The sequence below is a fragment of the Melanostigma gelatinosum genome, assembly GCF_949748355.1.
Source record: "Melanostigma gelatinosum genome assembly, chromosome: 4".
In the NCBI taxonomy this organism is placed as follows: domain Eukaryota; kingdom Metazoa; phylum Chordata; class Actinopteri; order Perciformes; family Zoarcidae; genus Melanostigma; species Melanostigma gelatinosum.
This window is the reverse complement of record NC_136637.1, coordinates 27,336,871-27,355,396: the sequence shown is the minus strand read 5'-3', so window position 1 is coordinate 27,355,396 and position 18,526 is coordinate 27,336,871. Positions and strand designations below refer to the sequence as shown.

Genomic DNA, 18,526 nt, shown 5'->3' with positions numbered 1-18,526 from the left:
ATACATATCAAAAACTAGAAGTTTAGTTTAGTATAAACTTGTGTTCTATTTCTGCCAATAGATTCCCCGAACTACTAAACACAAGACCTGTGAAGCAGGACAGAATGATCTACATCATGTTTTAAAGGTTTTAGAAGCCTACCTTCCTCTTCCTCTTAAAGGGCATGTTGTAGCTGCTGTAGACGGAAGCTTTGAGAGCTGGTTGTTGCTCCTCACAGCTAAAAACCTCCACCCGCTGCAGTATCCTACCTCTAGTGCCCTCCCCAGTACCAGGGAAGTGAACACGTCTCTGTTCAGCGGCTCACCTTTAGTTTCCCATTTTACATGTAAAATACATAAAGACAATCAAAGCAAGATTGTAGATCGAATAACAAAACTTTAAAATAACAGTTTTATTATAATAGACCAAACATCCATAACAAGGCAATACAGGCAACATTTATAAGAGACCGCTAAATTTATTATTAAACATTTTAGTGCTGGAATAGATCCAACAGCACTTTAATTTGCATCAAAATTATGCACATTTAAATGTGACTTACTACCCACCTTTCCTCAAGCTGGCAACAGCAACGAGTAAAATATTTAAAAAACGTATTTTTGCAGCAGTATGCATTCAATCATTTCAGTCAAAACCTCTTGAAATGACCGGAGTAATCGCATCAAACAGCAGTAAGCGTGCAGAGGTTTCACTGCCAGGATAGATCAGTACAGCTGGACAACGCATTCAAATATTAGATCTAGACGTACACAACACGATAGCCCCATCAGGTGCAGGTTTAGCTGGATTTTAATTAATAAAACCAGATCAATAATCCTGTCACTCAACTCAAACTGACTTCACACACACACACACTCTCTCACACACACACACACCCACAGGTTTCGATCATGAAATCAGACAAACTCAGGCTCACTGTCCCGGTTTTTGGTCAGGGGTAGTTTCTTTTGACACAGACGTGCCAATGGAAACCCCGACAAGCTCAATACGGGGGACAATGGGTAGTTGTTGTTCTGGTTGACGTTGAGCTCGGCCAGAGAGGCGCTCAGGTCCTGCTCTGCCGCTGCCTCTTCATCTGGTGGCCCGCTGTCCGGCAGCGCGGGGGGCTCCGCTGCAGCGTGGCCCTGATCTGCATCCTGTTCCGGGTCGGTTTGGGTCGCAGACTGGCTGGACAGGTCCAGACTGTCCCTGTAGCTCAGCTGGTCGTCGTCCACGCTCACCTCGCTCTCCTGCGCCACCAGGCCGGGAGGGAGCGCAGTCCTCTGGCCGCTATCGTCCAGCTCAGAGTCGGAGTGCTGCTCACTCGACCCCAGAGACCCCAAAGAACTTCCTAAATGGAGACAAAAGAGTCAAATGGTTGCACAGGGGTAAGATGTTTTTATTGCAGTAAATTACAGAGAATTTCATTTTTAGAGGCGCTACATTCGTACGACGTCTACTTTTAAAAAGGCATACTGTGCAGGAATTGTCGCTCACTGTTTGTGAACGACGAACTGTTTTTGTGCCCCTCTGCCACAACCCCAGAGGCTCCTCCCTGACCCGATTATCAGAACACAGCCCAGTGCACCACCTGCAGCGTCACAGGCTGCAGTGAAAGCAAACCCCACATTCACTCTCGTTTTGGAAAAAGTTCCAGAGCTTCCGCGTGGTGATTGCCTCGCTATATTTGCATCTTTTCCGGCGCTGTGTTCGCCATCGTTATGGATTTCTGTTAGAGTCCGTCCGAGTTGGAACCTCTCGTTGTCTCTCCAGCCCCATCAGCCTCCTTCTCTCTCTCCTCATGTTACTTTTGTAAATAATCAGCGAGTAACGGAACACGTTAACAGCTAAATGGAGGGTTTTGCAAAGTTCTACGCCGGTACGTTGCATGCACCTTCTGAAGGGCACCTCTGTTTATGATCACCATGCATTTGCATGACTGCGTCCATGAGAAATTTTAACACGAGCAACGAAATGTGGTCGCAGTCTGGTTCCCTGTCAGAGGGTCATAAATGGTGATTGAGGGACTATTTTTGAATGAATCTACATTTTAGTGAAATCCTTCATAGTATACCTTTAAATACCGTGACGTCAATGCGAGCGAGAAGCACACAAGTTAACTTCTTTTTAATTCCACTCTTTGAGGGGAAGTTAGATCATTCAACAGTATTATACAACCTAGGCTTTATTAAAAAGAAATATAAAAACGTACCACATCCCTCCTCCATCTTGTCAGATTCGGGTTTATTTGGCTCCTCGCTGCCTCCATCCTCTTCTGCGTCAGCAGAGCTCACAATCTTGTCATCTGCAGTACTTTCCTGAACCAGGAGGGGGAAATGAAGAGATTGTTATCAAGAAAAACAATGTGAGCTTTTAGTTTTTTTCAGATCAGAGCTGTATATCGAAACATGCAAATCAGGAGGGAAAAGCTGTCTTCCAATGAATCGCTTTTGTAGTCAATGAAGGTTTTGTTCATGCTTATAAATTATTGGCAGCTTCTCAGTAAGACCATCTTTCATTCGTTAGAGTAAAACAGGTTTCCACTGCTCTGCGCTGAACCAACGTTTCCCAAATGACTCCTAAGGGTTCAAGTTCTCTTCTGTAAATATCTTATTCAAAAGAAATATTAAAAATATCTTTTTTACTCGCAAACTCACACCCTAAAGAAAATACACTAATTTGTATTATTAATATATTTTATTTGTAACTAGCTGCTGTGGGAGGCGGTACTTAGACACTGTGGTGCAACGTACACGGTTCGGATTCTTCCTGGTGGGTGCCGTCACACAGTGACTCATTCATTTGAATAAAAAGCTACAATGCAAATGTGAAATGACCAAATATTTGGCTGTGGCGTCATAAATCCACAGGACCATCAATGAGGTCGTCACATCTAACGCCCATTTATTTATTGCCTTCAAATTTCATATAAAAAGGCCGACAACACCCCCAAAAGGCCCAGCGGTGTATTTCAGTGTCCAAAAAACTAAAAGGGTCATAGTTACAACCTGTATAATTAAATATTAACCCCTAGTCCCTTATGCATCACACTAGGGACATTTGTTTTTTACATAATTGTATACATCTTATTTTGTATGTTCACGGTTCAATCTTAGCTCCCATGAGAGGAAATTAAATAAACAGTGTCGTCAAAATAGAGACTCTGACCCTCCAGGACCAAGATGTCCCCGTTGAAACACATTAAAACGTTTTTTGCCCCCACAGCCAGTACAGCATTATATTATAACAGCCGTTAAGGGTTTCAACTCGCGGCATCGCAATCAAAAATCAATGTTGTTGCTCATCATTGAATATCCCAGACTGTGAATTCTCCCTTCAGTTTTCAACAGTTGCGTTCTGTAAACAAACATTTAAAGGGTTCTGAAAATGAATGCATATATTCTTGTAACGATCAGGACTGAAGTTGTTTGAAAAACGTCAATTCAGTGAAAGTGGAAAATAACATTTGATGTATAATTCTTTTATGACCGTTCCCATCCATACCTGCTGCGAAGCAGTGCGAGAGGTTTTGTGGGTCCGAGAGGTTTTGGACTGGAAGATGGAGGAGTAGAAGACAATGAGCGACTCCACGATGCGGGCCTGGTGGGGGTAATCGACCAGAGAGGACAGGGATATCGTGGCCCCGGTCGGACGGGGACGCATCAGGGAGGGACCAAACACAATACCCAGGTTACTGGGACTCATCTTGTTGTCTTCCTCTAGCTCTGCAATCCTGGAGGCACGAAGAGAGAATCAACAAAAGAGCCTGGAGTTTTATCTTCCTAATTTAAAATTTTGTTTTTAATAATTACTGACCTCCGGAGGTGGCGGATTATGCAGCGCAGCGTAGTGATGTTAGCCTTTGGCAACTCCTTCAGAAGCGCCTTCAGCTTGTCCACCAGGACCAGGACCTCTGGGTCGGTGTCTGGGCCCAGATCCACCAGCTCCGGCCCCTTGCCCCCCGCTGGGTTGATACTGTTCGACTCGGTCTCCTCTCCCTCCGGTGTCTCTGCTTCACCCTGCAGACTCTCCTTCGCCAAACCCATCAGACTGTTGTACAGGCGGAACAGCATGATGGGCTCTGGAAGCTGGGGGGGGGGTGAAGGATACAAGGAGTGTTAGAGGGTATTATGAACGAACACACTCTTTAAAGTATGGAGGAGCAAGAGAGGCGTGCGAAAGGCAATTTCTACAAAAAAAAGTGAATCAAGTCTACAGACTGGACCTTTGAAGCACACTGCGTTTTACTCTTGCGTGAGCACCTGTCTGAGGTAAAGCTTGAGGACGTTGCTGATGTCATGTGGTGAACACTGGGACAGCTCCACCAGCTCCTTGCCGTTCTCAAAGGCCTGACACAGCTTCTCCACGCGCGTCTTCACCCCGTTCACCCGGTAGATGCCCTGCAAGGAGGAGGCGGACAGTTTAAAACAGACCCTGGGGAAAGTATTCCAAGACGTCCAGCAGTGCTCACTTAACAAAAGCAACATTCCCTTTCTCACCTTCATCTTGAGCGCCCGTCTCTCTATCTCGAAGATGCACTTGGTGATGATGAAGGGGATGCCGTCACTGGCGTCGCTGGCCACCTGAGAGAAGTCCCTGCCGAACAGCTGCAGACGGCCCTGCAGCTTCTTGTGGCCGCACTGGATGGCCAGAGTCTCCAGGCAGCGCTTGTGACACGCCAGGAAACACTGCGAGGACGGAGAACAACGCGTTGACCTCACGAACATCAGCGAGGTGCTTTGAGAGCTGCGTGTCCCGAGTCGGAAAACGGGATGAGGGGAAACTCACCTCCTCGCACTCGGCCCCCTGGAAGTAAACGTAGCTGTCGCATTCGCGGCACTTGGAAGGAGTCCGTAGCTTCCTCAGTCGGTGGGTTTGCGACGCTTTGGACAGGCCGATGTTACGGAAAGGTCTGGTGGACACCACCACGTCGGGATCCATGCCGTTCATGTCTGAAGACAAAGACCCACGTCATACAGGAAACCCACAAGTGATGAAGATGATGCGTCTCAAGTGGGGTTTTTCCTCAGTCGAGTCATGTTATTTAAATGTCACATCAAACAGTGATTACAAGCTGTAAATCTTACTTTGAGCTTCAAATGAGGTCACATTCTCATCTGCGTCCTCATTGGACGACATTGTTCCAGTGGACAACGTGCGAGCAATTTTACTGATGTCACCTAGATTAAAAATACAGTTTAAATACTCACATATGAATGAAGACAATCACACATACTGTGTGCCTTTCAGTGGGAAAAAACCTCAATAAATCTTCGTTGTGGTTCTTTATGAATGAGATATTCTGGTGCACGTTCTTGTGAATCCCTTTCAACAACCCTAGGTTTTCACTCACTTGTGCTGGCAGTAGGAGACTCGAGGCCGACGCTGTCGTCGCTCACCGTTGAACCCCACGACTTGTGGCCCTGCCCTGGGGACGACGAAGGGACAAGACTTAATATTTACTCTTGAAATACAGAATGCAATGAACCATGAACTCATCAACAGGCTGGAGTTTCTGTAACATCTGCAGCAGCAGGCGTCACTTACTCTTGCGGTGAGCCTCCGTGTCTCCAGACGCTGCTTCTGTCTGGCTCGTCTGCTCGGTGTTGAAACTGTCGTTCCTCAGTCTGTGGCCGTGGCTGCGATGTGGAATTAGAGGGCAAGTTGTTTTAATTATTATTTGGTAAATACACGTTAGAGAGTTAGATGAGAAGATCAATACAACTCTCTTGTCTGGTCACTAAAAAGGAAGCTACAGCAGTTCCCAGTTGTTGTGCTAAGCTAACTGGCTACAGGCTGTAGCTTGATGTTCAGGTCTTCTCATCTAACCGGCATCACAAAAGCATATGAGAATACACAGAAACATGTTTTTTTTTTAAGGCGGTATAATATCAAACAATTTCCTAAAACAGAGACAAAAATATTCTCTCCCAATCATCACAAAGAGAGCGGACACGCTACAGCAGGACGAAGGCTGCATTCATTCAAAATCAGTACATTTGTGTTATTGTGTCTTAGGTGTTTTAAAGGGTTAGTGTGGATTCAACAACGTTACATAATAACATAAACAAACTAACGGTAGACCAGCAACATCGTGGTCTGCAAGTTAAAATGACTGTTTTTGTTCATGGAGTCGTGTAGCTTTGAGGACAGCTGACAGACTGCTTCAGGTCCCGCTGGAAAAAGCTGTCTGATGGCAAGGTAGAGAGATGAAAATATATATACACATGTCTGCTTCCTCCATCCTCAACAGTCTGTTTCTCCAAACTGTGGGCGTGCAGAACGCCATCTTTTGCAGGCAACACAACGACTGTAGACCTCATACAACCCAACGTCAAAAACTACCCCTTTAAAAAGGTTGCAATTGAAAACCTGGATTGTTGTGGCACGGACTGAAGCTCTTACTGTGACGATGAGCTGGAGGGACAGTAGTTCTCAAATGTGTAGTGGACAGTCGGCTGCTCTGGCAGCTGCAGGTCTCGCACGTGGGCCGCGTACTGCTGGCCTGGGTCATACAGCTTACTGTTCTCACACAGAGTCTGGTAGTGCACCGGCAAGGCTACCGTCTGCATGTGCATCAGCTGGTAGTACGAGATGGTCGCCTGGTGGAGGAAAGAGGTACAACCAAAAGGATCAGGACAGAGTTTCTATTCGTCTTCTTGGATCACAGGCAAGAAGCTGACACCAGGAGTGTGTGTGTGTGAGTGAGTGTGTGTTTGTGTGTGTGTGGGTGTTCTGACCGAGCGGAGGGTCTGGTCGCTCTGTTTGATGACGTCCTGCAGTTGTCTCAGCACTGTGACCTTTGTGTGCTCCAGCTCCAGCTGCTGAGTGGTGGCATCTGCGATACACGTCCTGTAGGTGGCCTCCGCCTCGTCTGACTGCACACAAACACATTGTTTCATTTGCAACTTACTTCCAGTGTTTTCCTGTGGCAGCCAGATTAACCATATTTTTTGGTGATAAAGCTCTGAAACAACAGACATAGCGATAAAGTAAAGTTATTGCTGAGAACCTTGTTGCGAGCCTCTTCCTCCACTCTTTTCTTCTTCTCCACAGACTTGGCTGTAGCTCCTCCTCCCTCCTCTTCAGCTCGGCAGGCTGCCGTTTTGGCCTTTTCGTACTCCTCGCAGCGGACCATGTAGACTTGCTTGGCTTTCCGCAGGTTCACCTCACACTCCATCTGAAAGGCGAGTCATTGTTGGCCCTTATGATTCCTTATTGCTACTTTGAGATGAATAAACAGTCTCACTGCAAACGCTTGCTCACGTGTACAAAGTAAGAGGTCGCACCAGTTTTCTCTTGGCTCGAATCCAGTGCTCCTTGATCTCCTTCCGTCTCTTTTCGTGCTCCTGCTTACGCTGCATCAGCGGCTGCACAGACAAACACAGATCGACACCATGTGGATGGAGAGCATGAGCATGCATGAGAGGCCGTCACACACACGACTGACAGAAGTTGTTCACGTTGCTTTCAAACGTTGGTTGAGGTTACCTGGATGAAGGTCTGGGTGTGCAGGGTGGTGTTGGCCTGCTGCAGACCCACACTCTGCTCCTGGTCCTGATCCAGAGCCACAGAGTAGATGGAGAAGAGGGGCATGTGGGGCTGGACGGAGCCAAGACCGACACGGAAAGAGAAGGTTTGATATCCAACACAAACAGAGAGACGGAATTCTGTATCGCTTTACGTTTATCCAAGTTGTTAACATTCGATAACTAGTGAGAGATATTCAGAGGTGGAATAAATGGAGGTTTACGTGTGTTATGCTGTGTTTGCAGGACTGGTACAATCTCTGGAGGCCTTTGGAAAACTCTGTCTCTGGTCAAACAGAAGAAGAGGACACTGTGTTAGCAGAGTGTTTCTTCAGTGTTTCATATAATAGGGCTACAACTATAGAGTGCTACAGGGACGAGTCCCAAAATCAGAACATTTGTGAAGATTATCTTGCCGAGTGAAACATGCAAGTATCATAAACGTTTCTTTGCCACGGAGTTTATTTTCTGCAATCATCCAAAATCCAATGGAAAAAGCTTTTTGTCGAGGAAATCAGTGCGATGCTAACTTCCCGACAAAAATACGTCATTCCAGCAAAAATACGTCAGCAGCTATTATCTTAAATCACTGTTAAATCACAATCATAGTAATTAATCATCCATCTTAAAAAATGTCAAGAAAATTACAAATAATCACAATTTGCTGAAGCTCCAACCTGTGTCACATAACCGTAGCTCACAACATAAAAAAAGATTTAACAAGCTATAATCAAGTCTTTAGCAGAGCATGAATAATATAATCAATTATGTTTCTGCATTTAATATTTAACCTTCATTTAATAAGATATGGGATATAGTCCAACTGAGATCATGCATTTCTTTTATAGGTTTCACCACATAAAAACATAGAGTAAAAATAAAAAGATCCATAAAAACACAAAAGAAATCACTTAAAAGAGACAAGAGTCTTAAAACAAACCATCAAATTGCATCAAAGGACATGACGTCCCATAATAAACTGAGCCTCCGACACTCCCACTCACCCAGTGAGGTCCTCTTCTCCACGTAGCTCATCAGCTCCTTCATGTACTTGGAAATGGTTTTGGCGTAGAGCAGAGCGGAGTCCACCCCTCCCTCGCTGTTCTGGAGGATCACATCCACTTCCTCGGCTCTGCCTACGCATCGACACACAAACACAGGTCACTGCACAGGAACAACCACAGCCTGCTGCGACAACATTCAACCGTTTGATTATTAGGATTTGTGGGAGGCAGAAAAAAAAAAAGTCTGCAGTCAGAGTTATGATCTCAGACATCCGGTGTTGTATTTTGGCGAAGACGACTTGTCGCCGCTGTGATCAAAACTGGAATTTTCAAACACTGTTGGAAACATTTTTCTTCCGAGTTTCTGCAGCTGAGCCGGCCCTCCTGCCGTGAAACACATCGGTGTACCGCAGTCTTTACGCCAGCAGGGGGAGACCTCCCAGACACGCAGTGTGTGGCACAACATGTGAAGGTTTTCATGAACTGAATAAAGGTTGGATCACCACTTCCTACTGTAAACAGATAACAGGGTACAACACAAACATGTAAAAGCAACAAAAGGGGAAGTGACTGGAGGGACAGAGGTGTAGAAGTGCCACAGACATCAGCCATGAGGGACAGAGAGACGTGGGAGTGGAGGAGCAGCTGATCGGCCTACCCATGTCCTGCAGGTCGCTCCTGAACGGTCCCCCGTCGGCTCCCTGTCCCGCTGCAGCGTACAAGTTCTCCATCGACTACACAGCACAAAGATGAGCCATTACTGACCGACACACAGGGCTCGTCATCCACGGAGGGATGTTTTTGGGTGTCAGTGTCAGGGTGATGGGACTAAGTGAACAACTGATGACATGACGAAAATAAAAACATGTATTTTATGTCTAAAATAAAAACATGTATTTTATGTCTAAAATAAAAACATGTATTTTATGTCTAAATTGTACATCGACTGGTGATGGGTTCTAATGATTCTATTTCTTGGTGAAGTGTACCGTTATATAAAGTGGGGACGGGCTACAATCTTTAGCTTTTACATGTTTTCATCTTCAACCTGCAGTAAGGACAAAGTGCAGACACTTTGCGTGATAATGAAACGTATTATATTATTCCAGTGTATTTGTGTGTGTGTTCAGCAGCTCTGTATTGAACTCACCCTGCTCTTCTCAGTGGGCAGCAGAGAGAGCAGCGTGCTGCTGTCCACCTCTCCCATCAGCAGCTCAGACACACTGAGGAGACACAACACAGACAGCTTTACATTGGGCAACATCAGATATTAATAGATGCAAATATAATATGGATGTGAGGAGGTCACGGTGACAAAGAACGAGGCAGTAATAATCATCCCTGTGTGTGAAAAATGGCAGATTACAAAATAAAAAGAGGAAGGGGCCCTCATGGAAAGTCTCCACAGCGCCACATGTACTGCAGGAGGGAAGTGATCCAATACGCTCAATGCGAGTGACTTTCCTCTACCTGGGACGATCTTACTCGCTAACATTCATTCTTTATGTGGAAGAACTCAATTTCTTTCAGAATCAGAATCCTGTTTATTCCTTTTGACATCTTTCATTTGTATTTAATTATTTAGACTAAACAAAAAAAAAGTGGCGTCTCCATCTCGGTGTTTTTCTGTTTTCGTGACACGAAAATGAGTCGAACAGAGGAAGAGCGGAGGAGAGAATGAGGAAACAGACACATCAGGCAGATTTCAACCGTCTCTGCGAGCTCACTTCCTCCTGAAGCTGTGACAGATGTCTGAACCCTGAAATGGCACAGACCAACATGTGATAACTGTTGGTGCGCTCCAACTACACAGCTCTCTGCTCTGGGTTCACTTTTATTTATCATATTATTATTTTTTTAAAGACTGAAAACGTAAAAACGTAAATTTTGAAATAAAACAAACAGATTTTACGGTTTCATAGTTTAATGTGTTTGGTCTCGATTCCTCTAGAAGAACATTCTAGTGACTCGTTATCTCGTCTGTCTGTAGCAATCCGCCAGGTAGTCAACAGCAATTTCTAGTTTTGGTTTTGTGTCATACGCTAGAAGAAAAAAGAACCACTTCCTGTTTTCGGCTCAGCCTCATGCAAATGTGTCACCAGCGCTGCACTTTTCACTCCAAATTCCCAACAACAGACTCGGTACGCAATGACACACACACACACACGGTTAGAAACACTTCCTTTGTCATTGAAGGTCTTTGTTGAAGGGCCAATAACTATGTCATACTACTTGAGGATTAAAAAGCTTGTGATCTGATCATCAGACGTGTGGTGTGAAGGTGCATCAGATACTCACTTGCTGCTAAATGCAACTGCAATGGTTTCGATTGCCTTCTCAAAGTCATTTTTATCCGCCTCGTTACAAGCTTCATAGTGGAAACCTGAAAAATCACAACCATGCATGCGCTCAGGTTTCAGTTGTGGTTTGAAATAAACTTCTGGGCAAATTAACTCAGTCACCTGCACATCACACCATATGATGAACGAAATAAGTTCTCTCACAAACGAGATGTGTAAATGTTTTATTTTAAACAGCAGCTTTTCCACTAAACCTCAGTAAAAGTAAATGAATATAAAGCATGGAAAATAATAGTCAAAAAATGAATAAGGGCATCAACATGCATAAAAACACCACAGCAGTAAAATGTGAACACAAAGACAAATACGCTCCTAATTACATAAATATAGACTGAAGACTTTACTCATTCATAAAGTTATCAGAGCCTAAAGCATCAACCCAGCAAAGGAAAGGTTAGTGTATCATAATGACAATGAAATACAACATAACCTTGTTGGTTGACTGTTGATTAAAGTTGTGAGTTTGTGTCATCACACCAAATAAGGCGGGTCTGATGGTCTGTAGTTTCAGAGAGCGAACCCCGACTCACCTTTGACTTTGGATATGAGCTTGCCGGCAGCAGTGAGGATCTCCACGGTGTTGAGCAGAGGGTAGGTGTTGATGACCTGACGCAGCACCCGCAGGACCTCGCCCAGGCACTCGTGAGCCACGGGCCGCTGACTCTCCCTCTTACCTGGACGAGAGGGAGGAAGGAGAAAGGTGAGCGGAGCAACAAGAGTAACGCAGCGATATCTCAACGGGCTGGAAAAGACCACATCCCGGCTTTATCACATTAACTAGGAGGCATTTACACCTTCAATTTACTTCAGCAGTGTCTGAAACAAGCTAACACTCTCTGAAATTTAATTTTCAGACGGGCAAGCAGTTACATCATCATTTTCCAGACGGGGATCGAGTGATGATCCTCAGCCGTCAGAGCCGAGGCGGAGCCAGACGGCGTGAGCCCCTATGGTCGATAAAACACAGTGCACTGATGGGGGGCCCTTCAATGGACAAAATGCGACATGCAGTGCCATGTAAGCTGCAATACAGGCTAGAAAACATGCATGCTGATGCTACACCTCTCAGACAGGCCGAGTCCGCCACTGCGTGAAAGTAGTCGGGCTTCAGCTCAAACCTAGACGGGGGTCCGGGGGCTTTTTAGTAACATAACATAGGTAGGGTTGGGATTTAGGATAAAGAGCATTAATGGTCTTGAAACCTATTTTGTGACACTATGCGGGTAGAGTTCACAGAATAACGGTTTAGCTGACCGAGACACTGAGGGGAAATTACAAAGACATTTTGGGTGATACCCTTTATCTTGATCCTGCCGGGGAAACCAGCCGAGACGAGTCGTGTTCAGTTTTTGCGTGGATTAAACAAAAAAAAAAAAGTGTCAGTGAGCATCAGATGTGACACATTTTGTTACCTTTAGACAGAGCCAGGCTAGCTGTGTCGCCTCGCTTCCAGTGTTTATGCTAAGCTAAGAGGCTACCGGCTTTATATTAACCATACACATATGAGACTGGCCTCGATCTTCTCATCTTTACTTGCTGCAAGGAAGCAAATACATGTCGCGAGTGTTCCTTTAAGTCAGTGCTTCAATCGTCTCTGCGCAGCGGATGGAGACGGACAGTCTGAGCACAGACAGTAAGGTCAGTGATAACGGGCGAACAGGTCCAGAGTGCCAGACGGGTCAAAGCTCCTCTGCTTTGATGCCACGAGTGACACATTGGCAGCCTCCATCCTCATTTCCTCCCAACACACACAGTCTAGTTTCGTTAACTTATGTTTCTGTCTAATGTTGCAACCTCACACTCTTCTGTGAACCCCTTATTTCTTTTTCTAGATTGGAGGCAGCTCGGCCAGAGGGCAGCCGATCCGCCGTCCTCACACAAGAAGTGTGTCAGAGTGTCGGAGCTGCAGCAGAGACAATAACAACACAGTGACCTGAACATCACGCCGGAGGGGGATGTGGTCATCTCTATTGTTGTGCAAGATTAGAAACTAATTACGGTGCGCAACATCTGCTTTCTGCGGCTCACGAAAAACAAAATCACTTTACTCTCGACTCGGCTGGTTTGACGTTAAAAGAAATTTAAAAAAAAGGTGAGAGCCAGCAGCCGCTCCAGATCAAGTGGCTCGTTGGATCACAGAGGGGAGGACACGAGGCCAAAACTCTGATTGTGCTGCTGATTAAAGGGCGAAGAGGAGGAGTCACGTCACGGCCATGCAGCCAGCCTATCGGAGGAGGAAGCGTGGACGAGGCCCTGCTGTCGGAGGCTATCCATCATGGCTTCCTGTTTAGAAAGCGCTCTCTGGGTGGAGAACAAGACGGAACAGAGCCAGATAACGGCAGAGAGAAGGACGCGCAAACAAAACTCGTTCTGGTTCATCTGAACCACAGAACCCTTCCCAACCGTGACGAAGTCAAACTTTATTTGGTTCAGCAGGTGGAGTCCACTCTGAGGTGGTAGCATTTAACTCCAAGGAGGAAACCTGTCGATGTTTCGCCATTTTTAAGCCTGTGTGAGGCTGCAGTAAACAAGAAGCCGGCTTCCTGCTGGAGACAAGAGTGCGGTCGAGTCTGTGGGCGCAGCGGAAACGCAGCCCTTCACTTGGAGAGAGGACGCTCACACAAGCTTGTTCACTTGCTTGTGCAAGGTGGCGCCTCCCTTGTTCTCCCTCCTCCTCCCCCACACGTCGGTGAACACAACTGATGCAACATTGCCAAAAACCTTTTGTGGACACTTCATGTCCTCTGTGTGTGTGTATGTGTGTGTGTCAAAAGGGACTGGAGCTTGAAACACTAAAAGGGGAAGAGGCCAAACTGTATTGTTCCATCTAAGTTCACATGAACACAACACAGCGGCCCTGTTCACACCTGGAGCGGCCGGCCCAGAGTGCGTCAGATCACACCCGGCTTCAGAATGAGTCTCCAGGACCACTTGTGACTGAATCTATTGACCGGGTCTATTTGTTGGCATGTGCCAAGCGAACCAATTCACAAAAGAGGTTTGAAGCACTCGGAATGAATCTCTAAATTTCCAGATGTCGTGGACAAAGCCAGTTAAACTGATTTGAGAATCAAGTGGAGAAAAAGGAGGAACAAACGGAGAGCGGCGGCTATGAATTCTTATTTTCCGTATTCGTCGGGGACACGTGATATGTTGTCTCACGCCTCCCTGACCACCTCATGAAGTGGCGCGAGTGATCGGATCACAACGTGTCTTGGTCGTCGTTTACACTTTTATTTAGCGCCGTCCACTCTTTTTCCCTCTCTTTAGTTTTGTGTTCGCAGCAAAGAGAGCATTTGGCTCAAACCCAAAACATCCAATCAAACCCGTTTCTGTGCCTTTTGGCAAACACGTACCAGCTGACAAGACGCACAGGAGCCAAACTCATATTGATGGTAAATATTTGAGACCTTCTGAAGCAAACATGAGGTCAATGACTGCTGGAAGATGACACTACAGGTGAGTAGGGTGAAATGTTAACGAACCAATAGCCTCATGAAACTTCCCTAGTTGATTACCAGAATATAAATATTGTTCTCATTACAATATTTCTACAAATGTATGTTTCAATGTGCAAATGAGGCATTATGGTAAATCTCCATGTTTTTAGGTATGAAATATTGCATAAATCAGGCTCTGAATGATATATGAACAAACACCTCTGTAGAAACCTTCAGACTATAGAGAGGAAAGAAAGTGGAAAGTTCGGTGTATGTAACAGCTGCTGAAGTGGAGATTTCTGGCTCAGAGTCTGAGAAAAAAAAACTCATTTAGTGAAATAAAATGTTGTAGTTATTAGTTTTCTGAAATGTTATGTTTAAATATACAAACGAGGCATCATCTAGTGGTAACTTTTGGCAAATCTAGGAGAAATCTACAGACAAAGTGGTAAAATAAACACCTAAATGTGTGTTTGTGATGTTTTTGCTCTACTTGTCTGAAAGAAGACACGTTATGAAGGCTAAACAGCCCTGAACCTGAGCATGAAAGCCTCCCCTACCTTCAGCCATCACGACATCCTTCAGCTTCTCCACAGCCTCCGCGAAGCGCGCCACGTCCCTCAGCAGGGCCGGGATGTCCTCCACCTCGATGGCGGTGCTCTCTGGACCGTCAGACGGGGTCGTCGGGGTCACGGCCCCTTTGCCCTGGCCTTTAGTGAACACCCACGACTGCAGCGGGAAACCTGAGACGACACACAGAACAACCGTTTTATTTTAAAATCAGGCAAAAACAACAAACATTTTACAGAGCCAAAATATTTGAAAGTGTGAAAGAGAGAAGTTGCAGCTCAATATTTCTGGACTGCTTTTGTCAGGAGCTGTAACTTTGCTCCCAGACAAGAAATACTCCGGCACATAACCGCATGGAAAACTGCAAATTTAGCATTTTACACTTCTTTTTTTTCCCCCATACAAGTTAAACAAACCAGATATGACACGTTAGGCAGAGAGCTTAAGGAGGATTTTGTTACCTTTGGACGTACCCAGGCTAGCTGTTTCCCTTTGTTTCAAGTCTTTATGCTAAGCTAAGCTAAGCGGCTGCTGGCCAAGAGTGGCGTCGATTAACTCATACAACTCCTCCAACACGTGAATAAGCATATTTCTCGACAAGTCAAACTATTCCTTTAAATGTGAGGCTTTGCGGCTCTTCTCTGTTTAATATCATTGTAACTTGAATATCTTTGAAATTTAGACAAATCAAACTATTTGAGAATGTTGCCTTTGTGACGGATAGTTTTTTTGTTTGTACATTTTGGAGACTAAACAATGTGTTGAAATAAAATGATCAACCAATCAAATCGGTAATGCAAACAAAAGGTCAAGGTTCCAAAAATCTATGCTTTCACTCAAACTTTTCAGTCATTCTGAAGTGAATTTGAAATAAATTGAATTAATTTGTTCTGGATTCGCTTGCTTGTTAAATTTCAGGTAGGTAGACGGTGCTTTTTAGGATATTTTGTGCACTGTTCTTGTCTAGAATTTGCTTTCTGCTGCATCTCAGGTGTGCATTTCTGCATGATTCACGATGCCTCGAACCAGACCTGCAGCGCTGGCGTGTCGGCTCAGCGCCGTCGGCCTCCTCAGGGTGGCCACGGCGTGCTGGACGCTGGGGGTGCCGGGGCAGGACAGGGAGGGGTCCTGTGCCCCGGCGGACGTTGGGGTGAGAGTTGAAGAGGAGGAGGAAGAGGACCAGGGCGAAGAGGAGAGGCATGCATCGCCTGCATCGTTCCGAGGCTTCTCCTGCAGGATGGACAGCTGAGAGACGCACAGGAAACAAAAACAAACAAAAGAAAAGTCAAGATGATCACATGATCTTCACAGCTCAACCCTGACGGCGTCCGGCGTTCACTCGTCCTCTCTCCCTCTGTGGACTCTAAAACACAGCAGAGCTTGTTGTTGGTAAACACACATGTGGAGGCTTTCACAAGATCCTGTGTTACGTTGTGAAACACTTCCTGACTCCGAGCCGCTGTCGGGTGTGGCAGACAGAGCATAGAAAGGACATTTTCTACTGTTTGGAATAAGAAAAGGGATATTCTTTGCAGAGAAATTACCTTCAAACAGGAAATAAAAAGTCACAGAAAAGTTGTCTTTTTTTGCATCTTATCGCCACTTATAGTAGACGTAAATGTGTACAGTTCAGGGCCTGACAAGTGATTCTCTGGCAACGCACAAACACAAAATGCATACACGCATACACACTCGAGACGCACCTGCTTCAGCCATACGTTGTGCTTGTTGGGCAGTATGTCCAGCCTGTCCGTCGCCTCATCTTTCTTAACTCTCTGACTGGAGGAGTAAGGGTTGTAGCTGCTTTTGCCCACACGTTTCAGCATGCTAACTCTCCCCCTCTCACAGCTGAGTCCCCAGTCTAACTAAAGGCAAACTACAAGGCCCCCTCTTGAAAGTGCCACTGCAGGTATGTGAACAGAGGAGTCAGCGTGCACTCACATCTGAACTCTGCATAAAGTTTGTTCCACACAGTTATCACAAAAACTAAACCAAACTTATATCTAGAATGTATAGTTGGTATATATCACCCCTTGTCCGGAGCCCTCTCTGCAGCCTGTCCCCTCCAGCTGAAGGTCAACTGACACACACACACACTAGCAGACTAAGCAGCAGCGCGCGAGACGCACGAGGAAACCAAAAGTGATGCGCTACTCACAGACGGGGCGCTGCTCTGCGGCCCGGGGCTTCCTGCTCGGCTCTTCTTCGAGATGGAGGGCGTCTTGATCAGTTCCCGTTTCTTCCTGGCGAACATCTTCAGCGTACCTTTGCCGTCCATCCCGACTTCTTTGAGTTTTACGCGCAGCCCCCCCACCCACCCCCCGATTCGCCACTTGTGCGCTCTGCCGCCGCTGCTCGCGCTCAGCGGACCGTCCTCGGTGCCATACGCGCCGACGTGCAGCCACGCTAAGTGTCCGTCTGTCTTCCTCCTGTTGCTGCTGCTGCTGCTGCTGCTGCTGCTGTCGCACATCGAGCCGCGCAGACGCACTGGCAGAGAGACAGACAGCTCGCCGCGTGCGCAGCCGGCATCCGCTTTGCGCGCGTGCGTTTAGTTTCCCTCAACGGAGGAGGAGGTGGAGGGACACGCGGGTGATTCAACTGTGGGGTTTTCTGGAAGATTAATTGCGTTTAAATTGCACTCAATAAACTGTATTCCAGAACTTTAAACTATCTCATTTATTCAAAACTAACTTGAAAGGAGACGTAACTGCGTCCTGACGCAAACACAAACAAACAACCAACCGCTGCTTTGTTCACAGTCATCAGTTCATCCTTCACACACGTGTGTGCCTCCGACATGTGACCTGAAGCTTTTCATGGTGTCCTTCCGCCTCCGCGTGCACCTGCTGCAGACATCCAAATCAAACAAGTAAAAGAAAACTGGAGAGATAGATGTTGATAAATGTGTACGGTGGAGAGAAATGAATTAATAACGATTATTGAAGTGTTTGCACATCTTGGTGTGAGCAACATATTCATTTTCAATTTGATTATTTTCTGCTGCCGTCTTGACCAGGACTCCTTATAGAAGAGATGTTTACAGCGAATACATTTTATATGATATTCACAGATATTTTTAAAAGTAAAATCTTTAAATGCTATGAATTCAGTGGGAATAAACAGTAAGTGTTCAGCAGTTACGTTTTGGTCTCATCTCTTGAGTGGACTGACACAAAACAATCTATTGAACCTCAGTTTGAAGGTGTACTGGCTTTTAAATGTTGAGTGCAACATGGTGTTTATACTGCGTATAATTATCTCCTTTGACCACCAGAGGAGCGGTGAAATCTGGAAGCATGAAATAAAATAACAACTATTTAACATGACGGTGAGGAAGTGTGAATGCAGACGGGGTCAGATTAACTCAGACGAGGGGCCCCAGGGCAACAATGAGCTGTGGCATGTGACTACATGTGAGCAACATCAACTGATACTTTAATTACAGGTTTGAAAACAAAGGAGCCCATGTGCAAAGTACAGTAAATATACAGGGGCCACCAATATATTTATAGAATATACTTATATATACATATTTTTTAATTTATATGTAGAGGGAACAAATGATGGCAACTGTTTCCCCGTGACGAGAATGTGATGGTTTGGATCAGTTCATCTGTACTGAAGTCCACCACCTTATTTAACT

The 18,526-nt window shown here is 45.7% G+C and overlaps 1 protein-coding gene across 2 annotated transcripts; it reads right to left on the bottom strand.

Annotated features, from left to right (window-relative positions):
* Window positions 1–383: 383 nt before the first annotated feature.
* Window positions 384–17,196, bottom strand: arhgap45b (Rho GTPase activating protein 45b). 2 transcript variants are annotated; one of them, XM_079267033.1, is made up of 24 exons: window positions 17,042–17,196; window positions 15,915–16,128; window positions 14,874–15,056; window positions 11,404–11,547; window positions 10,812–10,896; window positions 9,664–9,736; window positions 9,172–9,247; window positions 8,514–8,645; window positions 7,734–7,795; window positions 7,472–7,582; window positions 7,270–7,350; window positions 6,993–7,160; window positions 6,721–6,858; window positions 6,386–6,582; window positions 5,528–5,619; window positions 5,334–5,408; window positions 5,068–5,160; window positions 4,769–4,932; window positions 4,480–4,668; window positions 4,243–4,380; window positions 3,797–4,068; window positions 3,485–3,713; window positions 2,193–2,298; window positions 384–1,331 (listed from the first exon to the last, which is right to left on the bottom strand). In XM_079267033.1, exons 1-24 carry the CDS (start codon window positions 17,159–17,161, stop codon window positions 898–900), a joined length of 3,576 nt encoding a protein of 1,191 aa, XP_079123159.1. In that variant the 5' UTR covers window positions 17,162–17,196; the 3' UTR covers window positions 384–897. The 2 variants fall into 2 exon arrangements, with proteins under 2 accessions (XP_079123159.1, XP_079123160.1); XM_079267034.1 differs by lacking the exon at window positions 17,042–17,196 and adding an exon at window positions 16,587–16,952.
* Between the last annotated feature and the right edge of the window lie 1,330 nt (window positions 17,197–18,526).

What these genes read in the sequence shown, in the direction of transcription:
- arhgap45b (XM_079267034.1), bottom strand. Translation starts at nt 16,709, where the DNA reads ATGCTGAAACGTGTGGGCAAAAGCAGCTACAACCCTTACTCCTCCAGT. An exon ending in ATAATCCGCCACCTCCGGAG is followed by an intron (nt 3,714 to 3,796) that starts GTCAGTAATTAT and finishes TCGTGCCTCCAG; the next exon opens with GATTGCAGAGCTAGAGGAAG. An exon ending in CTCGCACTGCTTCGCAGCAG is followed by an intron (nt 2,299 to 3,484) that starts GTATGGATGGGA and finishes CTCCTGGTTCAG; the next exon opens with GAAAGTACTGCAGATGACAA.